General features: G+C 45.1%; 1 protein-coding gene across 1 annotated transcript; it reads right to left on the bottom strand.

Moving 5' to 3' along the window:
- Positions 1-713: 713 nt before the first annotated feature.
- LOC120765165 (urea transporter 2-like) lies at positions 714-12179 on the bottom strand. The gene is made up of 8 exons (XM_040089695.1): positions 12014-12179; positions 9903-10092; positions 9359-9487; positions 6843-7035; positions 5087-5234; positions 3491-3625; positions 2213-2262; positions 714-983 (listed from the first exon to the last, which is right to left on the bottom strand). Exons 1-8 carry the CDS (start codon positions 12177-12179, stop codon positions 714-716), a joined length of 1281 nt encoding a protein of 426 aa, XP_039945629.1.
- Positions 12180-15862: the final 3683 nt, after the last annotated feature.

Below are 15862 nucleotides of genomic sequence, written 5' to 3'. Positions count from 1 at the left end.
TATCCTGCAATCAGCAGGAGAGCGAGAGCTTCTATTTGTAAGACAGAAGATTATTCAAGGAAAAGAAAAATGTTTGATCCTTGCTAACTAGTCATTCTTCTAGTCTGATTAAAGCATATATATTCATTGCCTTGGAACTTAGTGAGGAACTAGGAGATGGCACCAAAAGTGCTACAAGTTGTGCTCTGTAAGAATATTTACCTCTGTGTTGTAGATGTTAAGGGATATTAAAAGGGTTAGAATTGATGGCACTCAAGAAAGGAAGAGAATAGTCTGTTTATTTCACTTCCAAATATACATGCTCTTAATTTGAAGTGCAGCTCTTGAATTTGTTCTTACATTATGTATTAATATTAGACACCAATGCCTTCTCAGCATATTTATTTTGTTAAATCACACCTATGAAATTAAACACAGGCCTCTTGCCAGCTTTAAAGTTCTTCTGCTTTCTTATAATTATTATTGGTAAGAGGTGACTTTCAAGTCAACAGACTTGAACAGTGGATTGATAAGGCAGCTGTTATTATGTTACCTGAGTCCTTTTTGGGAAGCTTAGCTCAAGGGCAAAGGGTGATTTCTCCAGTGTGGAATGCTGAATCCCCAGCCTGCAGACTGCTGGCAAAAGTGGTGTTTGTGGCTGTGCTGTGCCTGGGTGACATTTGAAAAGCTACCCCCAGGCTACCCCCACGCTGCACAGTTGTGTGTACCTGGAATCAGTGAGCGTGGTGGCTCTTGGGGTTGCAAAGTGGGGTGCCCCCAGTGCTTATTATTGAGCTGTCAGAGGGTTTCTGCTCCTTTCGCTTCTGCTCCTCCCTCCTGCTCTCCAAGGCCCTTCTCTTCATCCTCAGGTAGTAGATCCGGTTGGCTTCTGGGTGGGTGACTTTGCAGAGGGGCATCCTGTAGATGGCCGGGTTTTCTGATGTTATCAGCAGGAAGAGGAGCGCGGAGAGGCAGAAGGGCCAGGTGCACACTGGCAGCCCGAGCTGGGAGGGGACAGAACAGATACAGGGGTGCATTTTGGTACTGCTCTTTGGTCTCTGCTTATGCCTGCCTGTGGCTAAATTCTTGCGTTTGGGAAGCTGGGAGGGCCTTGCTTTCCCTGGAGACTCAGTGGCTACCAAATGTCGATTCAGCTACATAAAGCATCTGATGCTGCAGACCCCAGCCCTGTCAGAGGTGCAGCTCCAATGCAAGTGCAAATGGAACCTGGCAGCAGCATTGAAAGAACTGAATCAGGTTCCAGAGCTCTGACAACTGCAATGAAAGCCAACACACCCTGCTCACACATAGACACTTGAACTCTCTAATAAAAGAGCTGAATTCTACCCTCTCTGATCTGTAAATTATCATGTATGGAGAGTATTATTCACTCATATTCACTCTTCCCAATGACTCTATGACGCTGGCATCACATCTCACCCTCAGCCCTCTCTGTTCCCCAGCCTCTGGACCTGGATTGAGGTCTTCCAAAAGCCAGATCACAGGGATAAAAAGTGGATGTGGTTTTTCCTGATGCCTCTCCAAAGCAGGTGTGCTTAAAGCAGCCCATATGCAGGCACCTACATAGTACAGAGAGGGTGCCAGATAAAAATGTTCAGTGCATGAAGCCTCTAGTTCTAATCATTTTGTCTTTTAATTTAGTAAATCAATTTAATTAAAATATGGTTTTGCTTTAATCTCTAAGACCTTAAAGAATAAATAGAGCCTGGCATTTCTGTCTTCACTCCTTTCTTGATTTGCCAAAATATAATAGCTTTGTACTTAAGAGAACAGTCTCCCCCTCGTTTAATTCTCATACCCAGTTCAAACTTCAATAATATCTGTGAGCAGGGTTGGAGAAAGACCTTGAAAGAAGAAAATGAAAATTTAGATCATTTGGAATTGCTGAAAGATAATGTTCAACTAAATACTTAATCCCAAACCATATGCTGTTGCTGCAACTCACATATGTGTGCACAACATTGTTGTGGATAACATGCTACAAAGGCCTTTGAAACCTTGTTATTAGATATAAAGTCTTCAGGGGCACAATTCAGCTGACAGAGTTTGTACAAGACCTGCCAACTGGCTGCAACATTCTCATTTCAGTGTTGTCAAAGCTGACATGGAAAATTTTGAGACATTTCCTTAATATTACATCTGAACAAATCAAGATGGAGTTAAAAAAAACCCAAAACAAACTAACAAAAACTCAGATAAATCCCGCACTTACCACAGAAAGGGCATTAGCAAGAGCTGCTCCGGAATAGGCACAAAATAATGCTGAGAAGAGAAGATCAAAGAGAGCTCAGGATGAGGAAAATATTGTTCAATTCTCAAAAAAACCCCCAAAAAACCAACATTGTCCAAATGCATAGCAAAATATCCTCCCAGCTACCTAATCACTACTAGAATTCAACAGGTAATTGAAATGCCTCAAGAAAAAATGGCCGAAATTTGCATCAGGGGAGATTTAGGTTGAATATCAGGGAAAAATTTCTTCACAGAAACCTTGTCCAGCCGTGGCTGGACCTGCCCAGGTCAGTGATGGCATTCCCATCCCTGGAAGGATTAGCAGCTATGTGGATATGACAGCTGGGGACATGGGCTAGTGGTGGCTTTGGCAGAGCTGGGGGGATTGGATCATCTTGGAGTTATTTTCCAGCACAAATGATTCTGTACTACATTTTGTCCTATCTGCTCTGCAGAGGTGGGTGAATGAAGAACATGGTTTTGTCAAGATGAAATGATGGTGGTATTTCTTTTATCTTTAATTTCTTTTAATTTGGCCTGACATGGCCCACATGCAGTGGGAATTGCAGAAATTCTCCAGCAGTGCTGGACTTCAGAAATTCTCTGACCTGTGGCTTCATACCACAACCGATTACCAAGGGGTCTCCTTGTCCCAGGACAGGGACATCCCAGGGATGACAGAACAGAAGGCAATGTCAAGCACCCAAGGGTTAAGTCAAGGAAGGAAAAGCTACTGAAAAATCTAGAAACTGTGCTCAGGACACTGAGATAAAGATAATTGGAGTCTGGGCATATCTTCACAGGACTGTCTTAAATGGGAAATTTCTTTTCTTAAACTGTTCCAGTAGTGCCTGGTTTTGGCTGCTGTTGGATATGGGGTCTTTGGGTAGATGGATTTTAAACTGACCTGGTGCAACAGCTCCCTTCTTATGACACATTTCCCCCAGTGATACATATAATTATGAAAAGGCTACTTCTATGAATCTGTTGAGTTGCTAATTTGTTAAACGTGTTCAGGGGTTAACTTGTGCTCATTTCACAAACAGTACTTCCACCCTTTGGAGATGTTTCCATGTTGTCAGGGTCTAACACTGTTTTCTCTGTACGAGTGCAATCAAGCCCAATGCTGATGCCCCAGAAAAACGGCTCTTGAACAATGCCTACTTTTGGGATGACAGAGTGGTGGCTGGCTCTAAACCTGTACTCCTCATAAGCTGCCCACCTGCACAATTTTTTTCTTTCCCTAAAAGACACTCACCAGAGGCAAGTGACAGCAAATGTGTCTGCCAGGTCAGGGCATAGAACATGCCCCCGATGGCGATGCAGGCCAGGGCACAGTTGTAGTTGTGTAAGCCAAGGTAGATGCTGTCAAACGGGGATGCAATGCTCAGAGCTGCAAGACAAAGGGCAAGGCTGTGAGGTCAGGTATGAGAGGAACATGCAGGAGGAATCTGTCATCTCTTCCTTATAACATCAAGATGGGTTTGTCCTCACACCTGCACATGCAGAAAAAGGAGGATGTCAAAGGAGGCTCATTATTTTTGACCTTTGATAGTGTCCCTGCAGTGGAATTTGGCCCAGTCTCAAAGGTTTAATTCCGACAAAACTTCCTGTGTATTCACTGAGTATGTTGCATCAAGTGGAGGATCCAGCCAGAGTGTGGGAGAACTTTCCCACCTGAGTGTCCTCCTTGCAGAAAGCTGTACTCACATATAAAGTTTAAACCGCATGCATACCCCAGTTTTGAGTCAGAGGCACAACTGCATGTTTTTTGTGGGAGCAAGTGGAGTTTTCCATTTTTTCCTAGTGACCTTTGTGAGATACAATCTAGCTACTAGAGGTGGTCACTTTGCCTGTGCAGTGAAAATTTTCCACGGGGATGGGAGCTGGGGGTCTGCCCCAAATCCAACCTCTCAGAAACTTCTACAAGGTTTCTCAGGCTTCAGGAGTACTAGTGAAAAGGAGAGCTCAATATGTAGTGCAGGCCACTTTCCTGACATTTGTAATATTAATGCATTTCTTGCTATACTGTCCTCATCTGTCCTATATCTTATTACCATGCTTGTCCCCAGAAATTTTCCCCTGACTTTTCCCTTCTAGGCTGAATGTCACATCTGTACAAGACCTGCCACATGTTCTTAGCCATACAAATTGTGGACAGTTTTGTTTAGAAACATGAATATAAGACAGCTACATCTTGTACAAAGTTCTTCAGAGCACAGAGAACTTGTGGAACCACTGCCTTGTCCAAGGAATGAGACTACACTTATTCCATCATCAGTATTTATTAAAATCAGTCACTTAAGTGGCATTAATGTTTTCTAACCTCTAGGGTCTGCTTCATGTGTCTCAATATTGTTTCTCTCTGGTTAATGGAGAGACAGGACATTTTTAGTGGCATTCATTTTGGTATTTTGACAAAGCCACAGCAGGACCAAACAAACTGCATCCCAGAAAAGTCCATTTCTCTTCCTTGGCTCATTAATTCTGAGGTAGACCTTTGCTTGTGGTATCATTTAAAGCAGTTGTGGTGGCAAGAAGTTGGTTCTGTAAGTCTTTCTCTGTTTCCTTATGATCTCTGTGGGACTTATCCAGTGGTTAGAGGGTTAAGTAAGGTGGAACAAACCACCTGGCTGAGTTACAAATCTAACAAAAAATGCAAAGATTAAAGAAAACCTGCTTCTGCTCTTACCTGCACTGTGTTTTGTGACCTTTACTCCCAAATTTAGAGACAGTTTGAAAAATGAGAGTTTTCCCAATTACCTCTAAACCAATGCAGCTTTCAAGACTGGACAGAATCTGGCTTGGATCAAGATATCTTGGTTGCAAAAGTGATTTGGTCAGTATTTCTTACCTGCAATCATCCCCACAGTTGATCCAATTGCAGCATGTAAACAAATCAGTGGGGAGGAGATGAGCAGAGCCACGAGGAAAATGCCTCCAGTCCAGGGGTTTCCACAACCATACACTTGGCCAATACCAACTGGGATGGATTGTAAGAGCTGCAGCAGATGGCAGAAAAGGGCCTGTTATTTATTGTCTGTCTGTGCCCTGAGGGACACAGCAGATACTTTGTCTAAGCTGCTAGCTGAAAACAGAAGGAAGAAACCCTGGTTCTGAGCTGGACTCTGAGCACCTCGTAGAATCCCAGAATGGATTGAATTGGAAGGGACTTTAGAGATCATCTCATTCCACCCCCTGCCATGAACAGGGATACTTTCCTCTATTCCAGGTTGTTACAAGACCTGTCCAACCAGGCCTTGGACAACCCAAGGGATCCAGGGGCAACCACAGCTACTTTGAGCAACCTATGCCAGGACCTCACTACCCTCACAGGGAAGAGTTTTTTTTCCAATATCTAATCTAAACCTGCTCTCTTTCAAATTGAAGCCATTTCTCCTTGGGGGAGAATAGTTCCAAATGTCTCTCCAGGCTCTCGTAAGTAGACTCCTTCCATCTTTCTGACACAATCTCTTAGCTAGGTACCCCCAAAATCTTCTCCTTTTCTAGGCTGAATAAACCCAGTTTTCCAAGCTTTTTCTTATAAAAGATGTGCTCCATCCCTCTGGATGCCTCCTTGGACTGGCTGTCTCCTCTGGACTGGCTCCATCAGCTCCACGTCCTTGTGCTGTTGGAGCCAGGGCTGGAGGCAGCTCTGCAGGTGGGGTCTCACCTGAGCACAGGCGCAGGGGGGCAGAATCCCCCCTCCCCTGCTGCCCATGGCATGGGGGGTTCAGGGGGGCAGGTCCAGCTCTCACCCACAGCACCCCCTGGTCCTTCTCCCAGAGCTGCTCCCTCTGCTCATCCCCAACCTGGATTGATCCTGGGGGCTGCCCTGACCCAGGAGCTTGCTCCAGCAGGCTCCAGCACGTGGCCTTGTTAAACCTCATGAGATTCCCATGGGCCACTTCTGCAGCCTGTCCAGGTCCCTCTGGATGTTATTCCATCCTCCAGGTGTGTCAACTGCACCTCTCACCTTGGTCCCATCTGTAAATTCTCTGAGGGTGCCCTTGATCCCCCTGTCTGTGTCATTAATGAAGATATTCAATTACGTTGGTGCCCATACGGTCCCCTGAGGGACACCAGCTGTCCCTGATGTCCGCTGGGACCTTGAGCCATCAACCATAATCCTCTGGATGAGTTACCCTGTTCTCCTTTGGGAAGGCGACCCTCCAGAGCTAGAACTAGACATAAGGGGACTGGGTATAAATGAATTTCTGTCACTTTGAAATCCTTATATTTTCTCTGAATTTTCATATTGTCACTGACTGTGTTGCTGATGGTTTTTTAACCATATATGGACAGCAGGAGGCCATATCCAGATACCTGCTGGATGTGCACTCAAGACTAGTTTTGGCACAACCCACTCTTCGAGTAGAGTGAGAGGTTCAGGTTCTCTGCTTCCTCAGGCTCCACCAGCATTTCTGCTGGATCAACCAGGACTGTCCCTGGGGATTCTGTAGCACTGCTGTGTTTGCCCGGAACCAACCCACGTACTTCTGTGAATTGCTCCTGAGCCATTTGGACCCATGTGAAAGTGTCACTGAGGTGAACCCCTTCATGCTCGCCTTTTCAGTGAAATACCATAAACCTGTTGGTGTGAAGCTTACCAGTGGCACATTGATGTCAGACCAGGTGATATTGGGCACTGCAACTACAGGCTTGATGAGGATTGTGGGGAAGAAGGGGTTGTAGTGTCCTGTGGCTGCCAGGTACAGGGTCACCGCAATATTGAAGGGCAGAGTGAAAACAGGAAGGTCCCATTTGCTGAAGATGGATCCCAAAGCACTGGACAGGACTGGGCTGAGAGCAGGGCAAGAAATATCATTATAACTTATTCATCACAACTTATAGTGGTGAGACAGCCTGCCTTTTGGTCATAAAATGGTAATTTTAGCAAATAAAGGCTAATACAGTTCCTTGTTAGCAACATCAGGTGGTGAATACCTTAATATCTTAATCGACATCAAACAAAGAGTTGTTGAAAGTTGTTCATCTTTCTGAAAAGTATAATCTCACATCCATGTCTGCATCCAACACAGAAATTGGGCATGGACAGAGACAGACAATTTAACTTACTATTAAAATTTAAAATTTGAACAAGAAGCAGAAAAGGAAATTTTGGGAATGTCATGTGAAGAGCTGTGGAGAACTTCAGATGGTCTAAAAAAGCAGGTGGGTGTTGGAAATTACCCAATTTGCCTTTGTTGTTGTTGGGGGAGGGGTTGTTTTGTTCTAGTTAAAACAGTTTGAAGAGTATCAGGAGAGGGCTCTGGAAGAGAAAGCAGAAATGATCAAAGGGGGTGGAAAACCTTCCATTACGAAAGATGGAGATATTTACTGTGTTAGACACTATTTATGAGGCCCAACAGAATGTAAGGTGAAGCCACCACTGTAGCAGAGCTGGGAAAGATGTTGGTGCCAGGCTTCACTCAGACCTTGACTGATATAATTTTGTGCTGCCCAGGCATCATCCAAAATCATACAATTTTCTGAAATCTGAGACTTGTTTTTAAATAGCTTGATAGAATATTTTTAGCATGTAAAGTATTTGGAGTGAGACTCAACCTACAGTCAGAGCACAAAAACCATGCAAACCTTGAAATACCCTGGTCTTTCCCAAAGTTTTGTCTGTCAAACCTGGGATATAATCTTTCTTTGATCTGCTTTCCTCAGGATATTTCTGGGCTGCCTGATTGCTATTTGAACTATGTGTCCTACATGAAGGACTTTATGGGATCATATTGGCAAGGTAATATATAATTTTTATGGGTCTCACAAAGCTCAAGGAAGAGAAGAAATGGCCAGTCTTCGGTGAAAATGGCTTGTGTTCTCCTTCCAGCTAAGCTCTTCTGATAGAGGTGTGTTGAATAGCTCTTATGGTCTACCCCACGTAGCAGTGAACATTGCAGTTTATAAAAAATCAGTTTAAAGACCTAATTTTTCAAGGAACTACATTTGAGCCCTAGAAGGTCATTAAAAAAAGACCCCATCTAAATTATTTGACATTTCAAAAGCAAAATCTTATGTCCTGCTGTATAGATACTATCAGTGGGAAGAACGCTTTGTTCTCTCTGTGTAATCTCAGATGAAGCCTACTCTTTTTCTGACAAGTTTGGTTCCCATATGAGTTTACATATTTCCTTGCTTGCAGCTGAAGAAAAAAAAAAAATACAAAAACCCCCAAACCCCAAAACCCCAAAAAACGCTTCAGTGAAAATGACGTCCTAATTTCTGTGCTGAAATACAAAGCTTCTGTCACTTACACATCTTGTCAGGATAAAAGAGAACAGTTAAATAAATGCTGACTTTTACAGCTGAAAGTCAGCATTTATCAGTTAAGAAATCACTGACGTGTCTGATTTCCAAATATTTCAGCTCTGCCCTCAAGACTTGTGAACTAAACAAAGAAGAAAATTTTGAACAAAATACCTCAAGGAATTCCGGCAGATAAGACAAATGAAACATTCTTGCAACATATCCTGTGTTTTGAGAGATTGTTATAAGATGAACTTTGCTGAGAATGATTAAAGAAATGAAATATAAAACAAATCTGATCTTAAAAGCAGTGAAAATCCAATAATGGCTTGCATCTTACTGCTTACAGTGATTAAAATGTGGCTATTAAAATCATTTCAGTTAAGGCTGTTAAACAGATTCTGCAGTGCTGTCCAGATCCGTATTTAAAGATGGCAAAATTTGATTCTGGAAGGACATAGTCTGTCCTTTGGAGCTGCTTGGAGGAATTAATTTTGCTCATGACTCGTTGCATATCTGAGATTGAATTCAGCCCCAGGATGAGCACAGGGTTGCTTCAGGGCCTGGATGAGGAGGAGGCATTGTTGTGTTGGCGGCAGTGACCTCCAACCCGTGTGTGTCCTGCTGCTGAGGGCCATTTTCAGTGGGCTGGGGTGGGGCTGCTCTGCCTGTGTTCTGCAATCGGTGTTTCTGTGCCCTCAGCTCCTGCCACAGCCCCCACGAGCCCTGCGTGCTGACGAACACAACCCTCCAGTGCTATCAAGCCTGGAGTTACCGGGGTAGGGTGGAGGGGCCTCAATGTTTCTGAGCTTTTTGTAGCCAGACCCATCCTTCGAGTATTGTCCCTAGGAGGAGCAGTGCCACTTACCAGGCCATCGATATCACTGCTACAGGGGGGAGAAGCCACCAGTAGTAATCCCCTTTGTCAGAGTAGACAGCCATCAGCAGGCCCACCAGGATCCCGTTGTAGCCATGCAGCCCAGCTGCGATAGATGACCTGTGATGGAAACAATTGCAAGGTGGAAAGTTTTGCTGAAGAAGGCGGGTCGTCACTGGGATACACTGGAATGAAATTTGTAAGTGCCCTGCTCCTGGTGAAGGGATGAAAAAACCGTGAGATTACTGCCTTGCACTGGTGTGTGGAAGGGGAAAGTTTAGGGACTGCTTTGGAGGGGGGCCCTTGTCACTCAAAGGGCCTACATGGTTGTCAGGATGGCTACCAGGGAGAAAGAACTGTCTGTTTTCAGGAAGACAGACAGCCACAGGGACCGGCCAGCTCTTCTTGGGCCACAGCTCTGTCTTCGCCTGAGTCTTCTGTCTCTGACAAGCGACAGTGACCCTTCAGTGGGCTCCACACAATATCACAACCATCAACTTTCATTAAGTGCGTGAGGACATGAGGTGCCACCTACCTGTCCTGACTGAGGGCCAGCGCAGTTAACGTGGACACAGTGGTTCCAGCGCAGCCTGTGAGCATCCACCAGGGACTCTGGATGAAAAGACCCGCTAAAATGATCAGCCCGCTGAGAGGGTTGTTGACAAACATCACCTGAGAAGTCCCCCGCAAGATCCAGTCCACCAGCTGAACCATTAAGGGCTTCTCTGGAGGAGATCAAGGCAAAACACTGTTGTAAATGCATCATTTTAGCAAAGCACAATGTTTGCAGCCCCTTTCTGGGCATAGAATAGAGGCGTAATATTAAAAGTTCTGTAAAACAGCTCTCTGATTGATTGTTGTCTCTGCATACTTTGCATCTGGCACTTGAGACTTAGTAGGCATGGACTGGGCACTGCTAAAATTCATGGAGGGACAGACAAACAAGTGATTTATTTATTGTGGTGAGAGAATAGTCAAAGGATTACTTGCATGGTAGATCACTTTGGATTCTTCTATAATTTCAAAACAGACTCTTTTTTGTGTATGATTGAAATGCAGAGAGGGCTCTGAAAAAACTTTGTACTTTTATAGGGAAATATGAAATGGAAGAAATTTTGCTGTTTTAGGAAGAAAATCAGCAATCCTGAACATGGAGGTATGGTGTATATAGGAGATGGGGGTCAAAGGTTTCTAAAAAGTGTTTTGAGAGCTAGAGAACTGAAATTAGAAAGCAGTAATTATAGCTTGGACTGTACTCAGGGCAAAGAGGCATTTCCGGAGGACAAAGAGTTATTGCTCTTTAGAGAAGATTATTGAACCTGTGCAGAGTAAACAGACACCAAGCACAGATACCTCAGGTGAGTGCGGGGGGAAGGTGGGATGAAGGCACGGCAATAACTTTTTGCTGCTGGTTCTCCTACTGCAAATTAACTTCAGTTTTTCTTCTGCCTCTCTTCTGGGAAAACTGCAACCATTTCTGAACGGCCATGTGTTATTAAAGGATGATGCAAGGAGAATGGATGGGAAAGAGGAGCTGCTTGCATGTACGTGATATTCAGATGTTAATGCAATGTACATATGCAGCTTTTATCTTCTTCAAAATTTGAAATTAATCACCTTAATTTGATTGTTCATCAGATGCAATGTCAGGTGGCAGGGTATTTTCTGAATATGGGCAATGACTTACTTCAAAGAAGCCCTTCCAGGTAGGGTTAAGGAGGAGGGACAAGAAGGAGAAGTAGGAGGAAGGAGTTCCTTAGTGGAAAATGACCAGGCTTGTCTGAACTAATTTTAATTAGTATTTGGAGTTGAGCTACACAAGAGGTATCAGAAATACACTTAGTTTTGGACCCAAGTATTAGCTGTAAAAATTCAAATATAACAAGAAGACAGTGGCCAAAGCTTTCCAGAACATTGAGTAAGAAAAGCTGTCTACAAAGCATGAACCACTGCAGTAAAGAGAAAGCAGGAGGAGATAATACTCTGTGTCTGGGGATCACACTGGCCTGGCTGTAAATGGATGTTTCCTATTTCTTTCCCATTACTGGAGGTGTACTGCTAAAAATCCTGTCCTTGACAGAGGACACCATTTTACCCAGCCTCTCAAACCCTCCCCCCCAGTATTTATGGGTAGCTTGGACTGTCTGCTCGTGCTTTGCTCCTTTCTGGACAGTGAACCTTTGAGATCAGTCTTAGCTTCTATCTTACGGCATTGTAACACCCTCTAAGTGCTTATTGCTCCCCCAAGGCTGGGAACTCAAGAGCCTCTGCCTCTATCAGCAGGCAATTCCCTGTCATCAGCCCACAGGTGGATGACAGACAGTGGCTGATCCAAGGCAGTTACAAATGAGACTCAACACCCTGCCCTGCCATGTGATTCTGGGCACTGCTATGTGAGATGTGATGCTAATGACATGTAACAGATTAAATGTGAAAGACATCTTAGGACTGTGCAGAATTTTGCCTGCTGCCATAGTGATGGCCAGAGGATGCAGTGAGATTGACTTCCTGAGAGTGAGATAATTAAACCAGAATTTGTAATGAGCTTGGACCATGCTGCTTCTGCTCTGCCTCAGAGGGTGAAACACACTTCACTGGAAGTACTGTTTGCAATATGGATATCCCCAAACACATCCTTCTGCTTACTTTTCATCCATTCTCCATATTCTTTCATTTCTCCTGTGAGATACCCAAAACCATGGTGGATCCAGTTCCAACTTCTCCACAGCAGGTCCTGGGCTCTTGGCATCTCCTTCTTGTACAGTTCCCTCTCATTGGGATGTTTAGTGACAACAATCTCACTGAGCTCCATCCTCTTTTGGGGATGGTAAAGGGTAACTGCAAAGCACAAAGACAATGAGTTAGAAAAGCCTTTTGAGTTTTTGGTGATATCTCTTATCAAAGATGGGATGTTTATAGCGAAGAGATCTGCTGGATCCACAGCTGGTGTGTGCTGCAGTCGTGTCTCCTCACAGGGGTGGGGACCAGACAGTGCCCTGCTGCTGTCATGGGGCTTTGGCACAGACACAGAGCTGCAGGTGGAAAGAGAGACTCGGTGTGGGTGCCTTGCAGCACCCCCTCCTCACTCCAGCTCCTGATGGAACTTGTGATAATCTGCTGGTTGGACATGAGACATGACATCTGCCAAAAAAATGAGCAGCACCTGTGTGCTAACCATGCTTGGCTGAGTGTAGCTACTGTGGCAGGTGCTGAGGAGGGAGCCTGCTGAAGTTTGTCCAGCAGTGAGCTGGAGGCAAGCAATGTAAATTGCCAGGACAGCAGCAGAGGGTAAGGGATGGGAAAATACAAGAGGAAAGGCTGAAGTGTGTGTTCTTTTTGATGCTGTGAGTAAGTGCTTTTGTAAATCACCAGGAATCTTATGATGCTCCTCATTCCACATCTGCCTTTGATAGACCATCAAGTGCAACCTGTGGTAGCATCAAAGCACTGCACAGAAGTCAGCATCCACATGTGGCTTTTGACAAGGACAAGAGCATTGGCTTAGGGCTGTGTGCTCCTTTGTTAGCAGGTGACTATTCAGCAGGAGTAGGGGTTTATTAATCTTCCAATTACACTTGCAGGGCTTTGCTCATTAAAAAGTCTATTACCGTATAAACTTTAAAGAAAAAAATACACAAAAACACTGCACTGCAGCCTGGTGAACTACACTGAAGGTCACACCCTCAAAATCGCATCCCTGCTGCCTGAGGGAGCCTGGCATCAGCGGTGGGATTTTCTCTGATAATTTTGATATAGCGTGGCTGGTTTTCTTCTACGCGCTGCCCCAAAGCGGACTGTGCTGTGAAGGCGTTGCCCCCTGTTTCGTGGAATATGGGCACCATCTTCCGGTGGGAGCCTGTTTATGGGTGGCTCAGAGAGGCTGGCTGTCAGCGGCGCAGCCGCTAGCAGCAGCAGCGAGGGATGCTTGGCTGCAGGAAAGGCTGCTTTGCGGAGAGGAACACTGACAAAAGTACCTGTGGCTCTAAATACCCTCAGAAGAAAGTCCTTGAGGAGCAAAGGCTGGCCCTGGCAGCAAGCTGTTGAGAGCAGCCCCGCACACGCTTTTCGTGGCGCCTGTTCCCAGCGCTCGGGCTCTCTCTGCCGGCAGCTCTTCCCCACGGCAGCGAGAGCCTTCGGGGCTCACGCAAAGCGATGGACCTTCACCATCTCCCTCGGCCTGGGGAGGGCTGCACCAGCGAGACAGGCTGTTGTGTGAAACCGTATTAACAAAACCTAAGCACCACTCGTTTTGTTTGTTTGTTTCTATAATCCTAACAGAGGAGGATAATGAAGGTGTTAAATTGGTTTTGTTAAAACAAAACCCAAAACAAACAAACAAACAAACAAACAAAAAACCCAAAACAAAACAAAAACTGTCGCCGTGCAAGGAATAGACACCTGCAAACCTTGAATCAGACAATCAGGGATTGGTTTAGATGGGAAGGAACCTAAAAGCGCATCTCATTTCATTCCCTGCCATGGGCAGGGACATCTTCAGCTATCCTAGGTTGCTCCAAACCCAGTCCAAGCTGGCCTTGGACACTTCCAGGGATCCAGGAGCAGCCACAGCTTCTGTGGACAGCCTGTAGAACAGTCTCACAGGAAAGACTTTCTTCCTTATATCCAACCTAATTCTCCCGTTTAAACTGCTTTAGTTTAAAATCATTCCCCCGTGTCCTGTCCCTCCATGCCTTGTCCCAAGTCCCTCTCCAGCTCTGCTGGAACCCCTTTTGGCTGTCAGAAGTTCTGAGGTTTCCCTGGAGCCTTCTCTTGTGCAGGTGAGCACCCCCAGCTCTCCCAGGCTGGCTCCGGAGCAGAGGGCATGTTCTATGGGGTTGTTGACAGGGAGGTTTTGAGGTTCTGCAAAGCTGCGCTCAGTGTAGGAAGAAACAAGGAGCAAAAGACGATGGGGTGGTTTTATTACCTTTCCTTGTTTTTTGATCTGTAATCTCATCCTGGCCAGAAAATGAGTTCAGCTCCTGGTTTCAGTTTAAGGCAGCCTTGGTGGCTGTCATTTTTGGCTATTTCTTTTGGTTAGCCAGGAAGACTTTGGTGTAGGGAACACAGAGCTGGAGTTCCCCTCCTCCTCCCATGTGTCCCCTAGACTGAGGAAATTTGCAGTGGTTAGCTGTTGGGAATTTACATCCCTCTGAGGTAGGAAGAGATCAGCTCCTACTGGAAAACCAAATATTTGTGCCTAGTCACATCCCGTAAGCGCCAGGGCTTTGTAAGGTGCATAATTTTGTTGGGGGTAGCTCTGGGCACAATCAAGTGGAAGTCAGGCTACCTGAGCCCACAGCTACCAAGAGAAAGTTCTGGCTGTTCCCAAAGACAGCTCAACCTGGGTGCTCTTGTGAGGCACACAATAAGTTTTGGGAGGGACACAAGGTTTGAAGGTACAAGCAGAGAAGAGACTCCAGAGCAATGCCAGGCCAGCACCTGGTTGTCACTGAGGTTGCTACAGAGGTTCATACTCATATTTAGCAATTGACCTGGTAAAAGAGATAACTCTCTGGTGAACACTGAAGCAGGCTGCCCAGGATAGTGGTAGAGTCATCATCCTTAGGAGTGATCAAAAGATGTGTGAATGTGGCACTTGAGGACCTGGGTTAGTGGTGGCCTTGGCAGTGTGGGGCTTTTGTTGGACTTGATGATCTTAGAGTGCTTTTCCAACTTAAACAATTCTATATTTCTATGATCTTATTCCATTTTGTCTGCTTTGTTTATTTGCTCATGTTCTCCCAAAAGTGTTTTCCAAAGCATTTCATGGTGGGCTCAGAGACCTGCACTGGATCCTTATAAAGGAGACTGGAACATGTCTTACAGTCTTGAAGTTTAGGGATGCATCAATAAAAAATATTTTTTCCCTTTGCTGTGAACAGTAAGCACAACGAGCTGTGCAACACAGGTGTTACCAGCAGGGAGAATAAATGCCGAGAGGTTGTGTCTAAGTCATCGCAGCACGTGAAAAGCTTATGCTCATTTTAAACCCCACCAGGAAAAATTACTTGGGGGTTTTACAAAGCAGAAACAAGACTTCAGAGCTCCTAAACCCTGTGCTTATAAGGCTGCCCAGCTCAATTCCCTCTGAAACTGAGATGTGGGACCTGGGTATTTTTAAAATCCCTGTCTTGCTCACATCATTTAACTGTCAGGGGTTAAGGGCAATGTCATCATATTGGACCTCTTTGCAGTCAATTCCTCTCTGTGGAGAGAAACAAATATCTCCATAGAGTGTTTGTTATCTCTTTTTCCTAATATACCTAGCCAAGTTGTGGAAAAGGGAAAAAAAAAAAAAAAGGGGTTCTGTCTCTCTTTTTCCACTGGCAGCAGAGGGAGCCTGGTGGCTGAGCTTTTAGAGGTCTGTTTGCAGGGAAGAAAAGTTCCAACCTAAGAGACTTTGCCAAAGTCAATCTTGAAGTTTTTGGAAGTGGGATCTGTAGTCCCAGGCTAGTGCACTGAGCCATCTGCAACAGGCCTGCAATCTACGTCAAG

This window comes from Hirundo rustica, chromosome Z, assembly GCF_015227805.2.
Source record: "Hirundo rustica isolate bHirRus1 chromosome Z, bHirRus1.pri.v3, whole genome shotgun sequence".
NCBI lineage: Eukaryota > Metazoa > Chordata > Aves > Passeriformes > Hirundinidae > Hirundo > Hirundo rustica.
The sequence above is the reverse complement of the archived record's forward strand: the minus strand, read 5'-3'. Positions and strand labels throughout refer to the sequence as shown.

What these genes read in the sequence shown, in the direction of transcription:
- LOC120765165 (XM_040089695.1), bottom strand. Translation starts at nt 12,179, where the DNA reads ATGGAGCTCAGTGAGATTGTTGTCACTAAACATCCCAATGAGAGGGAA. An exon ending in CTGGCCCTCAGTCAGGACAG is followed by an intron (nt 9,488 to 9,902) that starts GTAGGTGGCACC and finishes TTTCCATCACAG; the next exon opens with GTCATCTATCGCAGCTGGGC. An exon ending in AACTGTGGGGATGATTGCAG is followed by an intron (nt 3,626 to 5,086) that starts GTAAGAAATACT and finishes TTTGTCTTGCAG; the next exon opens with CTCTGAGCATTGCATCCCCG.